This window comes from Macaca nemestrina, unplaced genomic scaffold (genome assembly GCF_043159975.1).
Source record: "Macaca nemestrina isolate mMacNem1 unplaced genomic scaffold, mMacNem.hap1 Scaffold_113, whole genome shotgun sequence".
NCBI classification, from domain to species: Eukaryota; Metazoa; Chordata; class Mammalia; order Primates; family Cercopithecidae; genus Macaca; species Macaca nemestrina.
Window position 1 is genome coordinate 182,956 of NW_027257596.1, and position 21,488 is coordinate 204,443.

A 21,488-nucleotide genomic window follows, 5' to 3' on the forward strand; every position below is an offset into this window, starting at 1 on the left:
GCATGTGGCTGTGCACACCTTTATGGTGACTTCTGGTACTGGGGAATCAAAGCTTCATTCGCTTCTTTGGAGGAGATGATCTTATGCTATACGAAGCACTCAGACTTTGTTAACTGTGTACCATCCAGACAAGACCAGGTGCTTCCCATGGCAGCCTGTCCTTTTCTTAGCTCTCTCATCAATCTAGCCTGTTCCTTCTATTCCTCTTTATACTAGAACTTGTCTTTGAACAAGGAATGTTGTTTTGTCACTGCTAGGTCTCCAGCAATTAGTAATGCCTAGCACACACTAGGTGCCTCCTGAATGTTAATAGGTGATAATCTAGCAGAACACAAGATAAATCCACAGGTTGAGATTTAAGCTGTGTGGTATGAACGCTGCATTGGCAAACTTATTAAATCAATTTTGTTAATACAAGTTTAACATATTTTAGTAAGTGACTTAATTCAGGAATCATTTACTGAGTGTCTTCTAGGCCAGACACTGGGGACAGAAAGGTAATAATATATGATCCCTGTCTCATGCACAGGAAGTCTAGTGTGATGGACGGGCACGTGCCAATGGCTGTCATGGAATATGGTGAACATTAAGATAAAGGGGCACCCTGTGTGCCCTTGGAGCACAGAGCAGGGTTTGTGTTCTGGGAACATGGGCTCCATGTGAAAACACAATTCAAATTTTCTTTTTTCTTTTTCCTTTTTTTTTTTTTTTTTTTTTTTGAGACAGAGTCTTGCTCTGTGGTCCAGGCTGGAGTACAGTGATGTGATCTCGGCTCACTGCAACGTGCTTCCCCCAGGTTCAAGCGATTCTCGTGCCTCAGCCTCCCGAGTAGCTGGGATAACAGGTGTGCGCCACCACGCCTGGCTAATTTTTGCATTTATAGTAGAAATGGAGTTTCACCATGCTGACCGGGCTGGTCTTGGACTCCTGACATCAGGTGATCCTCCCACCTCGGCCTTCCAAAGTTCTGGAATTATAGGCATGTATGTATTCATCCTTTTAAATATCTGCGGGTAGAACTTAACTTTAAATGGGTACTAATTAAACTATTGAATGACTTTAGTATGGATTGAATGACTTTGCTTGGGCCTCGTTTTTAATTTCCTTCATTAGAGAAAAAAAAAAAAATGCACGTTGAATATCCCTCGTCCAAACTGCTTGGAACAAGAAGTGTCTCAGATTTCTTTACATTTTTGGATTTTTGAATATTTGTATTATACTTGCTGGTTGAGCCTCCTGAATTCAAAAATCCAGAGTCTGAGCTGTTCCAATGAACATTTCGTTGAGCGTCACGTCGGCACTCAAAAGTTGTAGATTTCAGAGTTTCTGGTTAGGGAGACTCATCCTGTATGGGTGCTGGAATGTCACAGGAGATCTGGACCAGAGGTTGGGTGACTAGGCTTTGGTTTTCGCTTTGTTACTAAACAGGCTGTTTTCTTCCATAAGCTCAGCTTTAGATCCCCCGGTTGTCAAAGAACGGAATGGGCCATCTGATGTTTAAGGCCTCTGTTAGTTCTGACTTGGAGACACCTGGCTTCAGTTCATCTTCCTTAGGAGTGGACAAAGAATATGGGAATTTTGAAATTGTTAGTCAACATCTACAGGGTCGTTGCAGCCTGGTTTTGGGTAAAGGTCATCTTTAGTGAGCCCAGGGAGAAACAGTGGTTTAGCTGTCAGCTGAGAGGGGTAAGCGGTCCTATTAATTTTCCTCTGTGTTAGTGAAAGCATTGTGTTAAGGGTCACAGTGTTAGTGGAGCAGGCTGGAAAGAGGAGGGGAACTCACTGTTACAGGTTATATTGAATGTCTTTAGTCACTAAATGCTTTTTATGATATGTTTTTCGGGATTTCAGTGTTGTATGATTTCTCTGTGTTAAGCACAGGAAATTTAACATCAGCAAAAAAGAATGCTCTTTCTTTTTTTTTTTTTCTTCTTTGAGATGGACTTTTGCTCTTGTCACCCAGGCTGGAGTGCAGTGGCGTGATCTCAGCTCACTGCAACCTCGACCTCCTGAGTTCAAGGGATTTTCCTGCCTCAGCCTCCTGAGTAGCTGGAATTACAGGTGCCTGCCAGCATGCCCGGCTAATTTTTGTATTTTTAGTACAGATGGGGCTTTGTCATATTGGCCAGGCTGTTCTTGAACTTCTGACCTCAGGTGATCTTCCTCCCTCGGCTTCCCAAATTGATGGGATTACGGGCATGCGCCGCCATGCCTGGCCTTGAATGTTCTTTCTATGGGAATCTACGAAAGCCAGCTTTTGAGTCTAGTGGCAGAAAACCTCTTCTTCATTGTTGAGCTGTGCTGTGAGCTTGGAGGGCTTCAAGTCCAGCTGAAAAAGCTGTAGTTTTTTAGGTCAGTTGGCTGTCTTGGAGAACTTAATGAGCACTGGGCTGGAGTGATACTGTCAGAGTTCATGAGCTGTTTGAGACTCTCAAAGCCTAGATACTGGGGTTGCCCAAATACGTCAGCTGGACTCACTATTTGTCTCGGGAGTCGGGGGATGGAAAATGCTGTGGTCTTAACTCTTCTCTTAATTTTACAGTGCTGTTATTAATGCTAAGAATGATTTCATACATTTGCATTTTGCTTTGTAATTCACAGAGAATTTTAAAATCCGTTATCTGATTTTATTCCCTCAGCAGTTCTGTGAAAAAGGTAGAACACTTTCATATCTTCTGTTTTCCCGTGATTCTCTTGTGGCTCACAGAGCTAAGAGCCTTCACCAAGGTCATAGGGTGAATGAGTTGCAGAGCTGGGAGTAGAGGCTCAGGCTTCTAGTGACCCTGTTTCTTCCTTGATAGCTCGCTCTGGTGGCGCTATGTTCAGGTAACTGCGCATGCTCGGTTTGGTCTTTTGTAAATCCCTGCCCCATTTCGGGGGAGGTTCTTGGGAGGCTTCTATTCATTTTGGAGCATTTAAGTATCTTGTCCTCTCTCCCTCTTCCCAGATGCATGGGCATTTCTGCAGGCGCCCAGGCTGCCCCTTGTGCGTGGGGACGTCTCCTGCCTCCACGTTGCTTGAACGCCGCCTTCTGAAGGGGCTCTTCCCCGCATGGAACCCCCTCGTGCTGCCTCCACACTGCAGGCTGTTCGGTAAATGTTCCTAAGTCAGCATCGTTGTTTTCTAGAAATGGGACGGGGTATGGATGCCAAGTTCTTTTGTGTGTGAAGTCTTCGATTGTATCATCTTGCCTTCCCCGTGTGTGCTCCTTGAGGTTGTCGCTGTGCTGCGGTCATCTGTGTTCCCTAGGGTGCCTCCCTTGGAGTCCTGGCCGTATTAGACATGCAGTCAGTGTTCACGGCCTAAATGAGAGAAAGGCCAACAGAGCCATTAAATCTGGAAAATGACAAGTGAGGGAAAGGAATTTTTATTGAAGGCATGTGAAAAAGAAATCTCTTTAGAAAAGTTGACCTGTTTCTCAACTGGAGTTGAATTTCAGCTCAGAAAAGCAGCTGTGTGCCGAGGGCTTTGGGATTTCAGTTTGTGACAGATGAATTGAATTTGTTGTTATATGAATGTGTTATCCTTTTGTGGTTTTATTAGGCCTTTCTCCCAAATGGAATCGATTTTTCTATAAAACTCACACTTCCTTTTTGAGAAGTGTAACACTAATTGTATGGGATGGTCTCCCAAAAGATAACCAGCCAGGAACCAAACACACTGCCTGAGACTCACGGCCCCTGGTTTCTGCCTGTGCAGCTGCAGGGCAGAGAGGCACGCTCGAGCTGAAATCAAGACGCATGTCTGGATCTTCTCTTTCTTGACTGCTGTTTCGTCTCTGAGCTGGCCTGCCTTCAACGTCTAGGAGCTTGGTGGGTGTAGACACATTACGGTATGGAGGAGGGATATGGCATTGCCGCAGCCAGGAGACTCGCTGAAGTCTCTGTTCTCTTCCTGCTCACTGCTCTGACTTTGTACAAGTCACATTTGTAGGGCTGTGCACAGTGGCTTACACCTGTAATCCCAGCACTTTGGGAGGCCGACCTGGGAGGATCTCTTGAGCCCAGAGTTTGGAACCAGTCTGGGCAACATGGTGAAAGCCCATCCCTACAAAAAATAAAAATTAAAAAATTAGCCAGGTGTGGTGGCTCACGCCTGTAATCCCAGCTACTGGAGAGGCTGAGGTGCGAGAATCACTTGAGCCTGGGAAGTCGAGGCTGCAGTGAACCATCATCACGCCACTGCACTCCAGCCTGGTCAGAGCAAGACCTTGTCTCAAAACAGACAAAAACAAACAAACAAAAACCCATGTGTAATAGTGGCAGTAGTTAACTTTTGAAAGTTTGAAGAAAAGTTTCTAAATCGCCTGTGACCATGGACAATTTACTTAGCCTTTCTATGCCTCAGTTTCCTCATGTATGAAAAATGAGAGAATATGGTACTGATCTTACAGGATCATTAAACCATTGCCCAGATTGCTTATAGAGCTAGAGCTTTTTCCTTGAAGTACCTGAGTATGGCTGTCAGACATCTGAAACCCGAAGCCATCTTACAACATCATTTGGATGTTACCCCCTCTCCGCCCTTTTTTTCCATTTGTAAGGGACAAGGATCCAGGAAGGAAAGTATCAGCTTACAAAGGCTTTTGTTACAATTAATCCTTCATGTTCTTTCTTTTGGTATCTTATTCTCTGTTTACATTTTTTTTTTTTTTTTTTTTTTTACATTTTTTGAGACAGAGTCTTACTCTGTCACCCAGGCTGGAGTGCAGTGGCACGATCTCGGCTCACTCCAACCTCTGCCTCCCAGGTTCAAGTGATTCTTGTGCCTCAGCTTCCTGAGTAACTGAGATTACAGGCATGTGCCACCACGTCCAGCTAATTTTCATGTTTTTAGTGGAGACAAGGTTTTGTCGTGTTGGTCAGGCTGATCTTGAACTCCTGAACTCAGGTGATCTGCCTGCCTCAGTCTCCCAAAGAGCTGAGATTACAGGTGTGAGCCACTGCGCCCGGCCGCTGTTTCCATTTTGTAACACTAGCGTCACCCCATTGTAGGGTGGCTAGGGGTATTCTTCTTTCCTGTTTCCTGGTGTATTTTCCTCTACAGTCTTGATCACTCCTTAACATACTTTTTGGTTGTCTGTCGCTACTTACAAAAATATATGTTCGCTGTTATATCACCAGTGCCTGGCACATAGATAGTCAATATTTGTTGAATGAATGAATGAATGAATGAATGGGCTGAAAGAACCTAATTCTTCTTTCTTCTGTCACTTTACACCAAATGCTTTTGGAAAATGCTATGTGAACAGGGATCGTAAGCAGCAGAGGTTACACACATGGCTGTGGGATAGCCCATCATCCTCAGATACTTGTCTAGAAGGAGGTGGAGTACTTGAGTAGAAATGATACAAGATAACTTCTTCAGGAAATCAGCCAAGTGTCACAGCTTTTCACACAGGCGTGTGATGTTAGTGTATGTGTGTATGAAGAGCTGTCGTGGCCTAGAATCACGGGCCTTTAGATCCCTTGTACAGATAGAAAAGTAAAGGCAGAGGCCCAGGAATGCTGTAGGCCACCGAGGTAGAGTCCCTGTCTGTCCTTCTCAGTGTCCGGTCACTTCTCACTGCACTCCCCTCTTTACTCCTAAAGCCACTTTCCCTGACTCTGAATGTGTAACCACGAGGGAGAAAATGTACTCCAGGCTCACAATTTGTGGAGAAAAAGCCCAGCACCTAAAAATAATGTTCACAAAGTTTGTACCTAGAAAACGTGGCCATTTCTATCATGTCTTTGAATTTCCCTGTTTCTCATAAATTTTATAAACAAGACAGTAGAAGGAGATTCGTGAACAGCAACTTTAGAACAAGGGGGAAAAGATCAAACCTAGAGCATTCCAGTTTCTGTTTTCTTCTCTGTTTAGGGCTGAGGCACTTTAGCTTCCTGTCTAAGGGACTACTCAAATCTGATTAGAAGCCATAGTGGGCTGGTAATTATCCATAATTTTAGGAAGACAGATGTAGCACCAACTCTGTTCTCTAATAGCAGGCTTATTAATTTTAAATTTGCATGGCAGGAGAATCAGATGGTGAGGTGAGATAAGCATTCAGATGCTTGGTCAATGATAGCTGTTTACTTCCATGTATCACATGGGGATTTGGGACCGGGGAAGCCCGCTGAGAACTGATGATTATCTGTCCGCTAACCCGCTGGGTTCTTTTTCCTCCTGAGCTCAGAAAGATTGCTCCTACTGCAGCCAGGGAAGACAGGTTGTTGACTGGTTAGAAATCATGGTAGGTTATTTTCTCCACTCGCAGTTTGCAGTTGGAAAGCAGAGCTATCAAGAAGTTGTCTCTGTTGTGTTTCAAATCTGGGTGTTTAAAAAATTATGTAAGTAATTTAATCATTTCTTTAACAGTAGTTGTGTGTGTTCTTGATGCGAATGAGAGGTGCATTCCCTTGTAAAATCCCTGGGACTTTATAGGAGGATGTGAGCCTTAGAAGAGAAGTTGGTTTTCTAGATGATCATGTAGCACTAGACAAAGACGTTGATTGAAGCGATTTAAAAAAATTTTGTCTGAGTTCAGATTTTACACCAATATTTAGAAAATCTGCAAAATAACTTGGAGGAATGTTCTCAGGCATCCAGTTCAGCCCCCTGCGCACGTTGTCATAAAATCCGAGTGTGTGTACAGGGAGACGCATTCCTTTCTGTTCTCATCACAGGTCCTTCCCTGGCTCTGCACCTGCCTGTCATGCGCGTCCGTGTGAAGAGACCACCAAACAGGCTTTGTGTGAACAATAAAGCTTTTTAATCACCTGGGTGCAGGCGGGCTGAGTCTGAAAAAGAGAGTCAGCGAAGGGAGATAAGGGTGGGGGCGTTTTATAGGATTTGGGAAGGTAAAGGAAAATTACAGTCAAAGAGGGGTTGTTCTCTGGTGGGCAGGAGTGGGAGTCACAAGGTGCTCAGTGTGGGAGCTTTTTGAGCCAGGATGAGCCAGGAGAAGGAATTTCACAAGATAATATAATCGCTTAAGGCAAGGACCGGTCATTTTCACTTCTTTTGTGGTAGAATGTCATCAGTTAAGGTGGGACAGGGCATTTGCACTTCTTTTGTGATTCTTCAGTTACTTCAGGTCATCTGGGTGTATACATGCAAGTCACAGGGGATGCGATGGCTTGGCTTGGGCTCAGAAGCATGACATTGTCCTCTTCCCGACCTTCCCTACCTTTTCCCTCCTGTGCGATTCTCTCACAAAGTGAATGGCCTCAGCCACAGCTTCTCTGCAGCTGCATCAGACTGTGGCGACAGGAGTGGTGGCTCCTGCAGGGCCTGCTGTCCCCACTGAGCCCAGTCTTGCTTGCCGCTGGAACCTGGTCATCATTTTGCACTGAAAGTATGTAATTCTACGGAATGAGAGCCAACATGCTGGGAATGGAGGCGTCTTTATCACGGTGCTCTGCATATTTTAATCTTGTGTGGAAAGTATGGAAAAGTATGTGATACCTGTGGTTTGATGTCAGAAGGACGTTGTGAACTTGACGTGGACTGAGGATGTTCAGGTGCAACAGGCACCCTGGCTTCATTAAATGAGACTTCCCCATCTCCCTGCCAGGCATGCACAGGTGTATGGCCACATCTTATGTGTTATCCTTATCTAGAGTGCGCCTTGTCGTCACGTTTAAAGTTACATGATGATATTCTGCCTCATAGAGTAGGTCCCAAACCGCATTCAACACAGAAATGCACTCTTGCTATTCTACATGGAAAGTGCTTTCATATACCAAGTGGGAGAGCAGTCCTAAAATCTGGGCTGGAATCACAGAAGGAAGGCTTTGGGAAGCAACAGATTCCCTAGTCCAAAGCTGGTTTTTGATGAACCTAGAAACAGGACCAAGAAAAGTGAATTTGCCTAAGGCCCTGACAATGTCACACGGTAGCATTTGAACCTAGCAGTTTCTTGACCTATTTCTTTAAATGATTAGTCATGCTTCCTCTGATTCCTATATAAACGTATTCCTCATTCATTCTTTTGTTTCAATGAATTATTGCGGTGCTACCAGGTAGCAGTATTTGAGTCAAAATGTGGCAGTGTTTATCCTTTTCCAAGGTTTTTAGTTGTACAGTTTGTCAAAGTTGTGCTAACAGTTTCTTGTTGGGTTGCAAGGTGTCCTTTCAGAAGCCAATTGTGTGGTGTATTTATATTGATTGTTGGAGGTAGTTTGGTTAGAACCTACTTTGAGTGGCTGGCGTGGGCCTGGGGGACAATAACAGCTGCCTGCTTCATGGGCAGAGATGAAGTAATTGCTTCCTGGGAAGTACCATCCTCCTGGCCACACTCTCCAGCCCATTTCCTTTGTGGTGGTTTCCTCGCATCTGCATGGTTCTGACTTCATGTGAGTCTCATTTATTTTAGCATATGACTTCAGGCTGTGGGGAAGAATGGCCATTTTAGCACAGAGATGCACACAAAGGAACAACTGGCTAAATGTGAGTGAAGACATTCTTGGGGGGGGGATTCATTTCTTTTATTCTGTAACAGGCAGTCTGGGAAGCATTCTGGACATGTGGCCTGTGGCCTGCACTGTCACAGCTCCTCCCTGCAGGATCGCAGATGTTTGCAGATTGTAGTGATAACTGTTATCATTGAGAATGTCATTCTCATAGGCTCTAATAAGTCAGGATTTATTCAGTGTTAATTTGTTAAAGACAACTGTGTTTCTACCAAATCCACGTGAGACGTTTCTCCCGGCAGTGTTGCTGGGGGTATTCCCGTGGCTTAGTCTTAGGGAAGCACACGCCTTTGAATACTGCTGAAGCTGTGAGTACCCAAAGCGCACCGGAGTATTTTTGCCATACGGGGTGTTAGTCACTGATACACGTCTCAGTCAGACCTGATGGATTCTTGACCCCTTCCTTTTTAAATTTTTAATTTTTATTTTTTATTTTTGTTTTTTAAGAGCACAAACCCTCAGGTGGCCACCATGAATCTCTGGTGTTTTCGGTTGGCTGCAGCCTATTTGCCATCTCTGGTTCAAACATATTCGAAGTCTGATGATGCTTCCCTCTGTTTTTCTTCTGCTGTGTGACCTCCACGCACGCAGGGTTCAAGACTGTCAGAGCTGGGAGCCACCTTCACAACTACCAGGGTTTCCAGAACCTCCTTTATCTAGCCCTGGGGATGGAAGAGATGTCATCAGAGACGGAGGCTTATTAGGTTTACATGCCATTGATAACGAATGAGGAGGTTTTCTTTTATATAAGGGGAGCTTCTTATAATGTGCTTTCGTAGGGTAAAGAAGCTTTTGAGGTTTGCTTTCTCTGGAAAGATAATTTGTGATCCTGCTGTTGCTTTCAACAAAAATATAATTTGCATACCAGTGCATGTTGTATTGCTGAGAACGGGCTGACAAATGGTTCTTAACTCGTCATTCACTCCGCCACTGTTTCTTGAATGGCATATGTTTGCCAGCTGTAGTAGGAACTTGCTAGGCTCTAGGACTAACCGTTATGAAACGAGGGTCCTGGGGGAAGCAAATGCATATAACTATAAAGGTTTGAGGGGATATCAGAGGGGGTGCCTATAGGTGGAAAACTTCGTTCATTCATTGCCCCATCTAGGAGGTTTTGTGTCTTAGCAACGTGTTCCATAGCAACACATTCCTCTATCAAAATATTCATTATATTAAATTGAAATTCTCTGCTTAGGTATGTATTTTTCCAACTAAGTTTAGAACTGGTTAAGGACAGGCTATGGGGTATGTATTATATATATCTACACACACACATGTATTTTTATATATACACATTACCATTGTAAATATACAATATATATATATACACATATATATTTCTCCCTCTCTATATACACATACAACCCACACATATATATACACACACACATACATGAAACACACACACACACACACTTCTACTGCCAAGCACAGAAAATCAAAACTAGGTAACAGTTCTTTTAGTGTTTATGAAAAAATAGATGTGTTAGTTGAGAGCGTCATTAAGTTGCCAGGGGAAACACAGGATGGATTCACAAAGGGAGATAGTGTTTTTGGTTTTTGTTTTTTCTTTGTTTAACTCTTCAATTCGAAATAATCCAGACTTATGGAAAAGTTGCAAAAATAGTACGGAGAATTCCCATATACTCTTCCCTCAGATTCCCCAAACATTTCACCCCATTTGTACTTTCTCTCTCTGTGGATATAATTTTTTTTTTCTGAAATGTTTGAGAGAGGAAGGTAGAATGCAGGGCAGGGTGAAAGGCGGAAGGAGAGAGGTGGGTTGGGAGGCTTTTTTTTTTTTTTTTTTTTTAACCTCCTGAGATGGAGTTTCGCTCTTGTCACCCAGGCTGGAGTGCAGTGGCACAATCTCGGCTCACTGTAACCTCTGTCTTCTGAGTTCAAGTGATTCTCCTGCTTCAGCCTCCCGAATAGCTGGGAGTACAGGCACCCATCACCATGCTCGGCTAATTTTTTGTATTTTTAGTCGAGGGGTTTCACCATGTTGGTCAGGCTGATCTTGAGCTCCTGACCTCTGATGATCCACCTGCCTTGGCCTACCAAAGTGCTTGGGATTACAGGCATGAGCCACTGTGCCTGATGATTGGGAGGCTTTTGCAGTAACTCAAAGTGCTATGATGAGGGCTGGACCTGGTTGGAAATGATGAGGAAGGTGAGAAGTGGTTAGGTCTGGCATATATTTTGAAAGGAGAGTTTAAATGGGTTGGATGACAAGAGAGAGAAAAAGAAGTTTTAAGGATGATGTCAAGGATTTTGGCCTGAGTAACTGGAAGACTAGAGATGCTGTTATTGGGATCGGGAAGACTATGGGAGGAGTGGGTTATAGCAGGGGGAATCAGAAATGTGTTTTCGGCATGCTAAATTTGAGGTCCAAAAAGAGATGTCAAGAAGTGTTGGCCGGACGCGGTGGCTCACGCCTGTAATTCCAGCACTTTAGGTGGCTGAGGTAGGCAGATCACCTGAGGTCAAGAGTTCGAGATAAGCCTGGTAATTATTAAAATCGATCATTGATGTTTACTAATTAATCATATTATTGCTCTTAATACTGCAGGGGGTGTACACCTACCTGTGATGTTGTTCCTAATATCCAGGGACAGAGAACATGATGTTAGTTTTAATATCGCAGTAGGTGTTCACTCACGCTGTGACACTGATCCTAATATCCAGGTGGTAGAGTATGACATGACTCCCAACATAGCAATGAATGGACAGCCACCCGGTGATATTCCTCCTAATATTCATGGAAGAAGCACATGATATTACTCCCAATATCGCAGGGAGGGTACAGCTCTTCTGTGATATGGTTCCTAGTATCCGGATGGGGAGAGGATGATAATAGTTCCAGTATCGCAGGCTGTGTTCACCCGCCCTGTGATATTGTTATGAGTACCCTGGAAGGGATATGACTCCCCATAGAGCAGGAGGCATACATCCAGCCTGGGATATTGTTCCTATTATCCATGGAGAGGAGAGGCTGATATTACTCCCAATATGGTAGGGGGTGTACATCCACCCTGTGATATTCTTCTTAATATTCCAAGGCTGAGAGGTTGATATTACTCCCAGTATCGCAGACACCTTACACCCCCGTGTGATATTCTTCCTGATATCCAGAAGGGGAGAAGGGGAGAAGGGGAGAAGATGGTATCCCCATATCGCAGGAGGTGAACACCCACTCTGATATCTTTCCTAGTATGCATGGGGAGAGGGGATAATATTATTCCCAATATTGCAGAAGATGTACACTGCGCCCCCGTGATATTATCCTTAATATTCCAAGGCACAGAAGACGATGTTACTCCCAATATCGCAGAAAGTGTCCACCCCCCAGTGATGTTGTTCCCATGATCCAGGCGGGAAGAGGATGATGTGACTTTCAACCCTTGCACCCTGCAATGCTCTCACCCTGCAACACCGACACCAGCTCAACCTGACATGGGAGCAGAGGTGCTGGCTGGGGGTGTTCATTGCTTCTCTTTTCTCCCTTGGCAGACTCAGTAGAGGAAGCTGTGACCGAGCAGCCGCAGGAACAAGGTGGGTTTTGCCAGTGGCTCAGGCTTCCTCTGGTTATGCGTTGGGCCTTGGGGTAATGCCGGAGGAGGGGACAGAGCTGAGTACAGTGGGCATTGGATACGACAGTCACCCCTCTGTGGTGCGGGCTGGGGGCTTCGGGGACATCGCCTGAGGTGGGCCTGAACCTCCCGTCTACTCTGGCACTGGAGGCTGTGGGGTCCCACACTTCTTCCAATGAACATGCTGACCCCCGCCTGGTCCCCGACCGAGGTGGGGCATCCTTTCCACTGCTGGGGCCCACATGTAGCTGTGGGTTCCTTTTTCATGACCTGGAGATGCTGCAGCTTGCCCTGTGCTCTGCCTCAGAGATGGGAGGCCACACAGCCCTCAGCGGGTAGCAGAATTCAGAGCCTTAGGTTGCAGGGGCCTCAACTGAGGTCCCTGAAGGGTCTGCTCCTTCCTGAGGGGCTGATTCAGGGAGGCTCTCCCGTCTCCCCTCTGAGGCTCTGTCGCTTCCCCTCACACAGGGTCCGCATGTGGACAGCCTGGTGATGTGAATGCACCAAGGGCCCTTGGAAGTTCCCTGGGAATGGGATCCATCCCAGTACATTCGGGATGCAGGCACAAGGTCCCACAGGAGGCCCGGGAAGCCAGTGGGGAATGGAAGGCTGTTGTATGTTTGCCTCGGGGAGGGGGTGGTTCCACCCTCTGCCAAAGTCTCTGGAGCAAAGGCACGTGGCTCTCCAGCTGCCCCGGAGGCCAGGGTAGTGGCTGGGAGGGGCTGTGGGCCTCTGCCGGGTGGGGGAGATTTCTTAGCTCATCTAGTGTAGTCAAGTCACATTTGCCTCTAAATCATATTTATTTATTTTTTTAATGCCAAGGCTTTACAGATGAATAAGGAGGCAGTTTGTATTGAAAATATTTTTTGCAAGTGAGCTTGAAACAGAGGGTCTGTTTAAATCTAGGTTTTTTTCCTTCCCAGTAATGCCTCCCTTCATCCCAGGTTTTCCAACAGGAAATGCGCTTGTTTGCTCACCTCTGGGAGGGGGCTTTGGCTAGGAATCCACCAAAGCCAGCAGGCACCAGTGGGTTGCTTGAGCAGGCTGGCCTTTGTTAGGAACCGCGGGCTTCAGGTTTTCAGACCATCCAAGGTGAAGGTGGCCACAGGGGCCTGGAAGCTTTCCCATCCTTCCTGCAGGGATGGTCCGTTTCCCTGCACGGAGCTGGGTACATGGGTACAACACCCCTGTCCTGTGCCATCGGTGGCTTTCCCAATTTTGCATAGCAGCTTTTGAGCTGATCAATAGCTCTGATTGGCTGTTGAGGATTTCATGGATTCCTGTACCCCACCGGGGGGCCCAATATGCTGACAAAAGTTACATTTGTAGTTGTAGTGCTGCATATACATGGGTCCAGTTAGAAGGCTTTGATTCTATCTAAAGGGAAAGGCATCTCTGAGGGATCACTGAGCTAACATAGTCTCCTAAAACCATGCCGTGAGGTGGCGACAAAGCAGGACAGGAGGGTGATTTTGTAGGAGAGTCGGGCCACGGGCCTGCGTGTTCTCTGTGTCCCCGGAGATCGTACGTGCTCCAGACCCTGGGTTTGCATTACGCATAATTCTCAAGGGCTCATGGCAAGCTGCGCCAGGGACACAGAGGATGGGGATGCAGGGATCCTGCCCCAAGTGGACCAAGGACTCACTGTTGGACTCTAATCTGTCTAGGTGTTTTTGTGACTTGCAGAAATACCTCCACCTTGCCTGGGCCTGGAGCCACAGGAGACCCTGCCGAAGGTGAAGAATGTTCTGGAACAATGCAAGACCTGCCCAGGCTGCCCCCAGGAGCCAGCGTCCTGGGGTCTCTGTGTAGCATCCAGCAACGTGAGCTTGCAGGACCCCGAGGAGCCCTCCTTCTGCTTGGAAGCTGAGGACAACTGGGAGGATCCAGAGACCCTGAGCTCACTGCTGCTGTTCCGGAACACCTCTGGATTCAAGGCCAGCTTCTGTGGCCTGTACAACCTGGCGCTGCCATGGCTGAGCAGCATGTTCAGCAGCTTTAGCGACGAGTAGGAGCTGACTGGGCGCCTGGCACAGGCCTGAGGGGCGGCCAAGAAAAGTGGCCTCCTCATGGCCCTGGCCAGGCTCTGCTTCCTCCTGGGGCGGCTGTGCAGCAGGAGGCTCAAGCTGTCCCAGGCCCGGGTGTACTTGGAGGAAACACTGGGGGCCCTGGAGGGCAGCTTCGGGGACCTGTTCCTGGTGGTGGCTGTGTACGCCAACCTGGCCGGCATTTACTGGAAGCAGAACCGGGAGAAGTGTACACAGGTGGTTCCCAGAGCCATGGCCCTGCCCCTGGGGACGCCTGGCCACATCTGCAGCACCGAGGCGGACGGGGAGCTCCTGCAGCTGGTGCTGCAGTGGGCGGTGGGTGGCCAGAGCCAGCAGGCCTAGGCCCGGGCCTGCTTCCTGCTGGCCAGGCACCACGTGCACCTCAAGCAGCCTGAGGAGGCCCTGCCCTTCCTAGAGCAGCTGTTGTTTTTGCACAGGGACTCGGGAGCCCCAGACGCTGCGTGGCTCTCAGACTGCTGCCTACTCCTGGCTGACATCTACAGCCGCGAGTGCCTGCCCCACCTGGTGCTGAGCTGTGTCAAGGTGGCCTCATTGAGGACACAGGACTCGCTGGCTGGTTCGCTGAGGAACGTGAACCTGGTGCTCCAGAACGCCCTCCAGCCCCAGAGCCTCCCCACCCAGACTTCCCACTACCTCAGGCGAGCGCTGGCCTCCCTAACCCCGGGCACAGGCCAGGCGCTGCGCGGCCTTCTCCACGCCAGCCTGGCCCAGCCGTACAGCTACCATGGCTACCATGGCCCAGCCATCACCTTCATGACGCAGGCGGTGGAAGCCTGTGCTGTTGCCGGAGTCCGTGCCATCGTGGACCCCCTGGTGGCCCTGGCCTGGTTGCATGTGCTTCATAGGCAGAGCCTGGTGGCCCTGAACATCCTGCAGTCTGTCCAGGATGCAGTGGTGGTCAGCAAGGACCAGGAGGGTGTGATTGCCAACATTGGTGGCCGTGGCTCTGAAGAGGACGGGACAGACGAGGCAGGCAGCCAAGGGCTACTACCACGCACTACCGGTGGCTTGGGACCTGGGCCAGCGGAGGAACCAGGCAGTGTTGCTGGCCAACTTTGGGACCAGCTGGCCCAGCACTACCTCCTGGAGGCTGTACGTCTGTTCTCGAGGCTTCCCTGTGGGCAGTGTGGCCGGGACTTCACCCACATACTCCTGGGCTACCTCTTCACCCGCCAGGGCCCGGCCCAGCAGTGCAAGGGCTACTACGAGTGGGCCCTTCTGGTCGCCGTGGAGATGGACCACGTGGAGAGTGAGTGCCCCAGTTCCTCCTGTGAGCCTTCTGGGGCCACTTGGGTCAGGGCACACCTGGGGTTTGTGATTCGGAAACAAGTGGTGGTTTTCCCACCATCGAAAGCGCTGAGTCATGGCCAGCAGCAGATGTTGGCAAACGCCGTGGAGACAGGCCGTTCCCATGCAGGGCCAGGCCCTCTGTACCCTACTGAGGCAGGCAGCTCTTCTTGGTTTGCCCAGGGACCATCCTGCCTTGAGCACGGAAAGTCCTGTGTGCTGGGAATCCCTAGACATAACCCTGGGATCAAGGCATGTTGTGCTGAGCTAGGACTTGGGGCCCCTCCATGAGCCAGGCCCTGAACGCCAGTTCTTGTGCCTGTGTTTGCTTGGTATCTCGGCAGCCCTGTGCACCGGTCATCCCACTTCACAGAGGACACAGGGGCGGGTGATTGCCCAAAGCCACAGAGCAGTTCACGCAAAAGCAGCTCGTGCTGAGTGTGCCAGGCCCCACCCACAAAAGGGGCTTGTGGGGTCCTCGGGAGGGAGGTGCTGAGCGTGGGAATGTGAGCTTCAGGCCAGAGAAGCCACAAAAGGGTGAGTGGCGTGATGGCGGGGCAGCACTTGGCCCCGGGTTAGGGAAGCCTCTTTAGTCTGGGCCCAGAGGGTTAAGAGGATTTAGTCAAGTAATAGGTGTGGATGAGGGGCTGATGGTGTAGCCTGTGTGAAGGCCCAGGGGTGAGCGAGTGGGGGTGAGTCAGCGAGGATGGGTGGGGTGTGAGTGGTGGTGAGTGAGCGGGAGTGTGAGTGGGGATGAGTGTGGTGTGAGTGGGGGTGAGTGAACGGAAGTGGGAGCGGAGATGAGTGGGGTGTGAGTGGGGTGAGTGAGCAGGGCTTATGCAGGGAGGTGCAGAGTTGGGAGTGGGTGGGTTGGGTGCTGGATGGTGAGAAGCTCTTCTGGAGAGCTAAGCAGGGCCTGGGGCCTCAGGCTGTGGCTTGGCCTTTTCCCCAAGAGCACTGGGGAGCCACGGAGTGCTATCGAACAGTCACTGCAGACCGAGCAGTGAACGGACAGTAGCTGGGCAGGGCTGTCCGCAATCTAGGCCGCAGAGAGTAGCTGAGGAAGTTGAGTGCAGGGAAATGGCTGAGACAAGGGATACTGCTGAGTCCCCTCTGCCTTGCAGCGCTTTGTCATGGCATAGTGAGACCACTCAGAGGTGCCTCTTGTGGCCTGGACCAGAGCTCCAGGGGCTGTGCCCAAATCTGAATCTGCTCATTTCCCAGCACAGGCCTGGCACCCACTCTTGGCCCTAGGAGTGATGAGATTTTGGAAAGGACCGTGTGAAGGGGCCGCGGTCCCACACATCTGCCCAAGGAAGGTTGGGGGGTTCAGACCCAGGCTTCTTCCCCAGGGACATTCTCTGACTGGAAGGAGACCCTCCAGGAACCCAGCGCCCCAGTCCCCACTGCAGCCTCCGGTGGCTCCTGGCACAATAGCCTGTGGTACCTCCTCCTACGAGGCCCTCCTCTGGGTGCTGGGGGATTCAGACTTGGAAATGCAGGCCAGGGAACGGGGATCATGCTTCCCTGTCTCCCCACCCTGAGCTGAACGGTCGGGGAGACCGAGGGCGGGGCTGATACCCCACATGATTCCTTGGGGTCATTTTTGAGTCACTTTCGGTAGTTTGTGTCCTTCTAAGAGTCTGGCTGTTGTGTCTAGATGGTCTGGCTTCTTGGTGTACAATTGTTCGTAGTGTTTTCATGGAATCCTTTTATTTCTGTCGGGTCGGCAATCATGTTTCCTCTTTCATTTCTGATTTTAGAAACTTGGGTTTGTAATTGTTTGTTTATTTTTATTAGAGATGGGGTCTCATCATGTTCTCCCAGGGGGGTCTTGAATGCTGGCCTCAGTGATCCTTCCCCCTCGGCCTCACAAAGTGCTGGGATGACAGGCGTGAGCCATGGTGCTCAGTCTCTGATTTTAGTCGTTTGTGCCCCATCTTTGTTTTCTTGGTCAGTCTGGTGAAAGATTTGTCAATTTTGTTATTATTTTCAAAAAACCCACTTTTGGTTCTGTTGATTATTTCTTTTGTTTTTCCATTCTCTGTATTTTTACTTCCCATTTCCACTCTCACGTTTATTATGTTCTTCCTTTTATTCACTTTGGGTTTAGTTCATTTTCTAGTTTCTTAAGGTGGAAAGTTAGGCTTTTGATTTGAGATTTTTCTTCTTTCTTTGAATGTAGACATTTACAGTTATAAATTTCCCTTTCAGCACTGCCTTAGCTACATCTTGGTGTTTTTGATACACTGTGCTATTTTTTTTTTTTTTTAAGTTTTGCTCTATTGCCCAGGCTGGGGTGCAGTGGTGCAATATTGGCTCACTGCAACTTCTACCCAGGTTCAAGTCATTCTCATGCCTCAGCCTCCTGAGCAGCTGGAATTACAGATGTGCACCGCCACACCCGGCTAATTTTTGTATTTTTTTTTTTATAGAGACAGGGTTTCACCATGTTTCCAGGCTGATCTCAAACTCCTGGACTCAAGCGATCCTCCCGCCTCGGCCTCCCACAGTGCTGGGATGAGAGGTGTGAGCCACCGTGCTGGCCCGGGCTGTGCATTTGTTTGTATTCTTTTCAAATTAATTTTCAGTTTCCCTGATGGTCTCTTCTTTGACTCACTGGTTGTTAAGGAGTGTGTAGTTTTCACATATTTTTGAATTTCCCACGTTTCCTTCACTGTCGATTTCCAGTTTCGTGCCAGTACAGCTGAAGAACACCTGTGCTTTGGTCTCAGTCCTTCTCCCTTCACTGAGGCTCATTTTGTGTCCTGGCACATGGTCTGTCATGGGGAATGTCCCATGGGCGCTCAAGAGGACTGTGTATTCAGCTGTTGTTGGGGGGCGTGTGTGAAAGATGTCCATTCGGCGTACCTGGTTTCCTTTGTTAATCTTCGGAATGTTTCTGACACTAGAAAATCAGAAGCTTTCCACCGTTCCCAGCGCCCTGGCTTTGGGAGAGGCCAGTGAGCCTGTGGGTTTGGAGCCTTGTTGCATGAGAGAAGCATGTGTGGAAATGCCAGGGGCCGGCTTTGAACCCCATTCCCCCAACATGATGCCGTGTGTGGCAGACGTGATGCTTGGCTTTGCTCTCTCAGGGTTCCATCTGTGACAGGGGCTACTTGTGTCCCTGGTCTCATCATCTCAGGCTGAAGGTGGCCCTGGTCCTGGCCAGAGGGGCTTTGTGAAGCAGAAATAGATGGCCTGGTGCAAGGGCCGAGCCTGGCCAGAACCTCGGCCCTGGGAGTTGTAAAGAAGGCCGGCCTGTACCATGAGCATGTGCACCAAGCTGTGCCCATGTCACGGTGTGCTCGGCGCCTGCCCTTGCACAGGTGCATGGACTGTCTGAGCCCAGGCTCCCTGCCTATGGGACCCAGGTTCACAGAGGTGTGAAAGAGACAAGCACAGAGCAGGGGCCTCTGAACCCAGCCAGCCTCGCTTCGATGCTGGGAGGCTGATGTCTTCCATTTTGTCTTCTGCCCAGGCCAGCAGCGGGCCGTCCAGCGGCTGTGCTACTTCTACAGCGTCGTCATGCCCAGCGAGACCCAGTGTGTCATCTACCATGAGTTCCAGCTCTCCCTTGCCCGCGAGGTGGCCGACCAGGTGCTGGAGGGGGCAGCTCCTGGAGACCACCAGTCAGCTCTACCTGTCCCTGGGCACCTAGTGGTGAGGACTGGCTTTGCAGTGGTGGGGGTGTGGAGGGGTGCAAGGGGGTTGGGGTGGCAGGGAGGGGGGCACAGGGAAGCTGGCCCAGGGCCTCCTCAGCCCCTTTCCTTTGGATCATTTGGTTCCTTGCCATCAGATGCTTTGAGCTGGTGGGTCTGGGGTCGTCCCAGGGCTGCTGCTGGCTTGTGAGTCCCAGCTTGAGTCTCCCTTGTTGGGTCAAAGGTCATCTCAACCCCAGCAGAGGCAGTACGTGCACGTGCACTCTGGGCTGTTCTTCCTACTATGGTGGCCTTTGTCATCTGACCTCTGCCTGCCCCGAGTCTTGACTCCTGGCCTTCATCTGTCCCCTTAAATGTGACCAAAGCAGCCACCTGTGGCTTCTCTCCCACAGAAGACAGAGCCAATTGTGTCACTTGCTTCCCCGGGGCAGGGTTTCAAGGTCTCACGTCCCATATGTGGCCCACTCGGCTTCCCCCGAGCATGCTGACCTGGTGGGGTAACCATGGTCCTGGCCACCCCACCCACAGGGCCTGGTGACATTGCTGCAGTCACAGCCCCTCAAGTGTTGGACTTACTGAGAGAGCAGGGAAGGGGCCAGATTCCATGGGGACCCGGGAGACTGGCTCCAGTCTTGGCCTCAGGTTCACAGAAGGAAAATGGGTCAGTGTGCTAGAGCCATGCTTCTCAAAGTGTAGTCCCTGGACCAGCAGAGCAGCATCCATGTCACCTAGGAGCCTGTGGCAAGTGGGAGTTCTAGGGCCTGCCCCAGGCCTGTGGAGCCAGAAGCTCTGGGGGCAGGGCCAGCAAGCTATAAGGACAGGCCTCCGGGTGACTGTGATGCCCGCACACCTTGAGAACCATCGGCCTAGATAGCCTCTGAACACTAACGGCTCTTGGTGCGTCTGGAGAAGACACAGGCCATGTCTGGGAGGCAGGGGAGATGGACTAGCACATTCCTCCTGCCACAGGGCAGCATGATGCTCGATTCCCTCAGAAGGATGTCCTTCATCTTTTCCATGCCGTATGTGTTCACCCTGGCCCTCCCAGCAGCCTGGGAAGGGCAGAACACTGCACATACAAGAGGGCCGTTCCCAGTCCCCACATTCCAGATTCATCTGTCACCAGACCCACGAGAGGAGGCAGACTGGTTCCAGGAGGATGAGAGCCCTTGTTCTGACACCTGTGTCTGATTCCAGTGATTCCAGGGCCTACAAATCCTCTCTGGACTACACCAAACGAAGTCTGGGAATTTTCATTGACCTCCAGAAGAAAGAGAAGGAGGCACATGCCTGGCTGCAAGCAGGGAAGATCTATTACATCCTGCGACAGAGTGAGCTGGTGGACCTGTACATCAGGGGGGTGGCAAGGGATGCAGGAGGACCCCTGTGCTGTTCACTCTCTGTCCATCCACCCATCCATTCATCCTTCCATCATCTATTTACCTGTTCATCCTTCCATCCATCCATCCATCATCCATCCATCTGTCCTTTCATCCATCCATCATTCATCCATCCTTTTATCATCCATCTATTCACCCGTTTATCCATCCATTCACCTGTCCATCCACCCATCCATTCATCCTTCCGTCATCTATCTATTTACCTGTTCATCCTTCCATCCATCCATCCACCATCCATCCATCCATTCTTCCATCATCTTCCCATACACCTGTGGGTCCTTCCATTCACCCATCCATCATCCATCCATCCATCATCCATCCTTCCGTCCATCCATCCATCATCTATCCATCCATCCCTTCGTCCTTCCATCCCTCCATCATCCATCTATCTGTCCATCCATCCATCCATCATCCATCCACCTGTTCATCCTTCCATCCATCCATCATCCATCCATCCATCCATCCATCCATCCATTCTTCCATCATCTTCCCATACACCTGTGGGTCCATCCATCCATCCATCCATCCATCCATCCATCCATCCTTCCATCATCCATCCATTCATCTGTTCGTCTTTCCACCCATCCATCATCCATCCATCCATCATCCATCATCCATCCATCTTTTTATCCATCCATTCACCTGTTCATCCATCCATCCATCCTTCCATCTATCTTTCCATCATCAATCCAACTGTTCATCCTTCTATCCATCCATCCATCCATCATTCATTAATCTATTCATTTCTTCATCCATCCATTCACCTGTTCGTCCATCCATTCATCCATCCATCCTTCCATCCTTCCATCCTTCCATCCATCCATCCTTTCATCCATCTTTCCATCCATCTTTCCATTATCCATCCATTCAGCTGTTCATCCTTCTATCCATCCAACCATCTTCCATCCATCCATGATCCATCCATTCACCTGTCCATCTATTCATTCATCATTCATCTTTTTATCATCCATCCATTCACCCATGTATCCATCCATTCACTTTTCATCCATCCATCCATCCATCT

At 49.2% G+C, this 21,488-nt stretch overlaps 1 protein-coding gene across 7 annotated transcripts in view; it reads left to right on the forward strand.

Moving 5' to 3' along the window:
* The window catches only part of LOC139361231 (SH3 domain and tetratricopeptide repeat-containing protein 1-like), a 112,597-nt gene extending 92,202 nt beyond the window's left edge, over positions 1–20,395 (forward strand). For 4 of the 7 annotated variants that reach the window (XM_071089807.1, XM_071089805.1, XM_071089808.1 and 1 more), the window contains 2 exons: positions 11,967–12,008; positions 13,733–16,421. In XM_071089807.1, the coding sequence (XP_070945908.1) occupies positions 14,869–15,693 (825 nt within the window). In that variant the 5' untranslated portion in view covers positions 11,967–12,008; positions 13,733–14,868 and the 3' untranslated portion in view covers positions 15,694–16,421. Of the gene's footprint in view, positions 1–11,966; positions 12,009–13,713; positions 16,422–18,883; positions 19,066–20,261 lie in introns of those variants that run through there. The other 3 variants (XM_071089806.1, XM_071089810.1, XM_071089811.1) reach the window with 2 other exon arrangements.
* Positions 20,396–21,488: the final 1,093 nt, after the last annotated feature.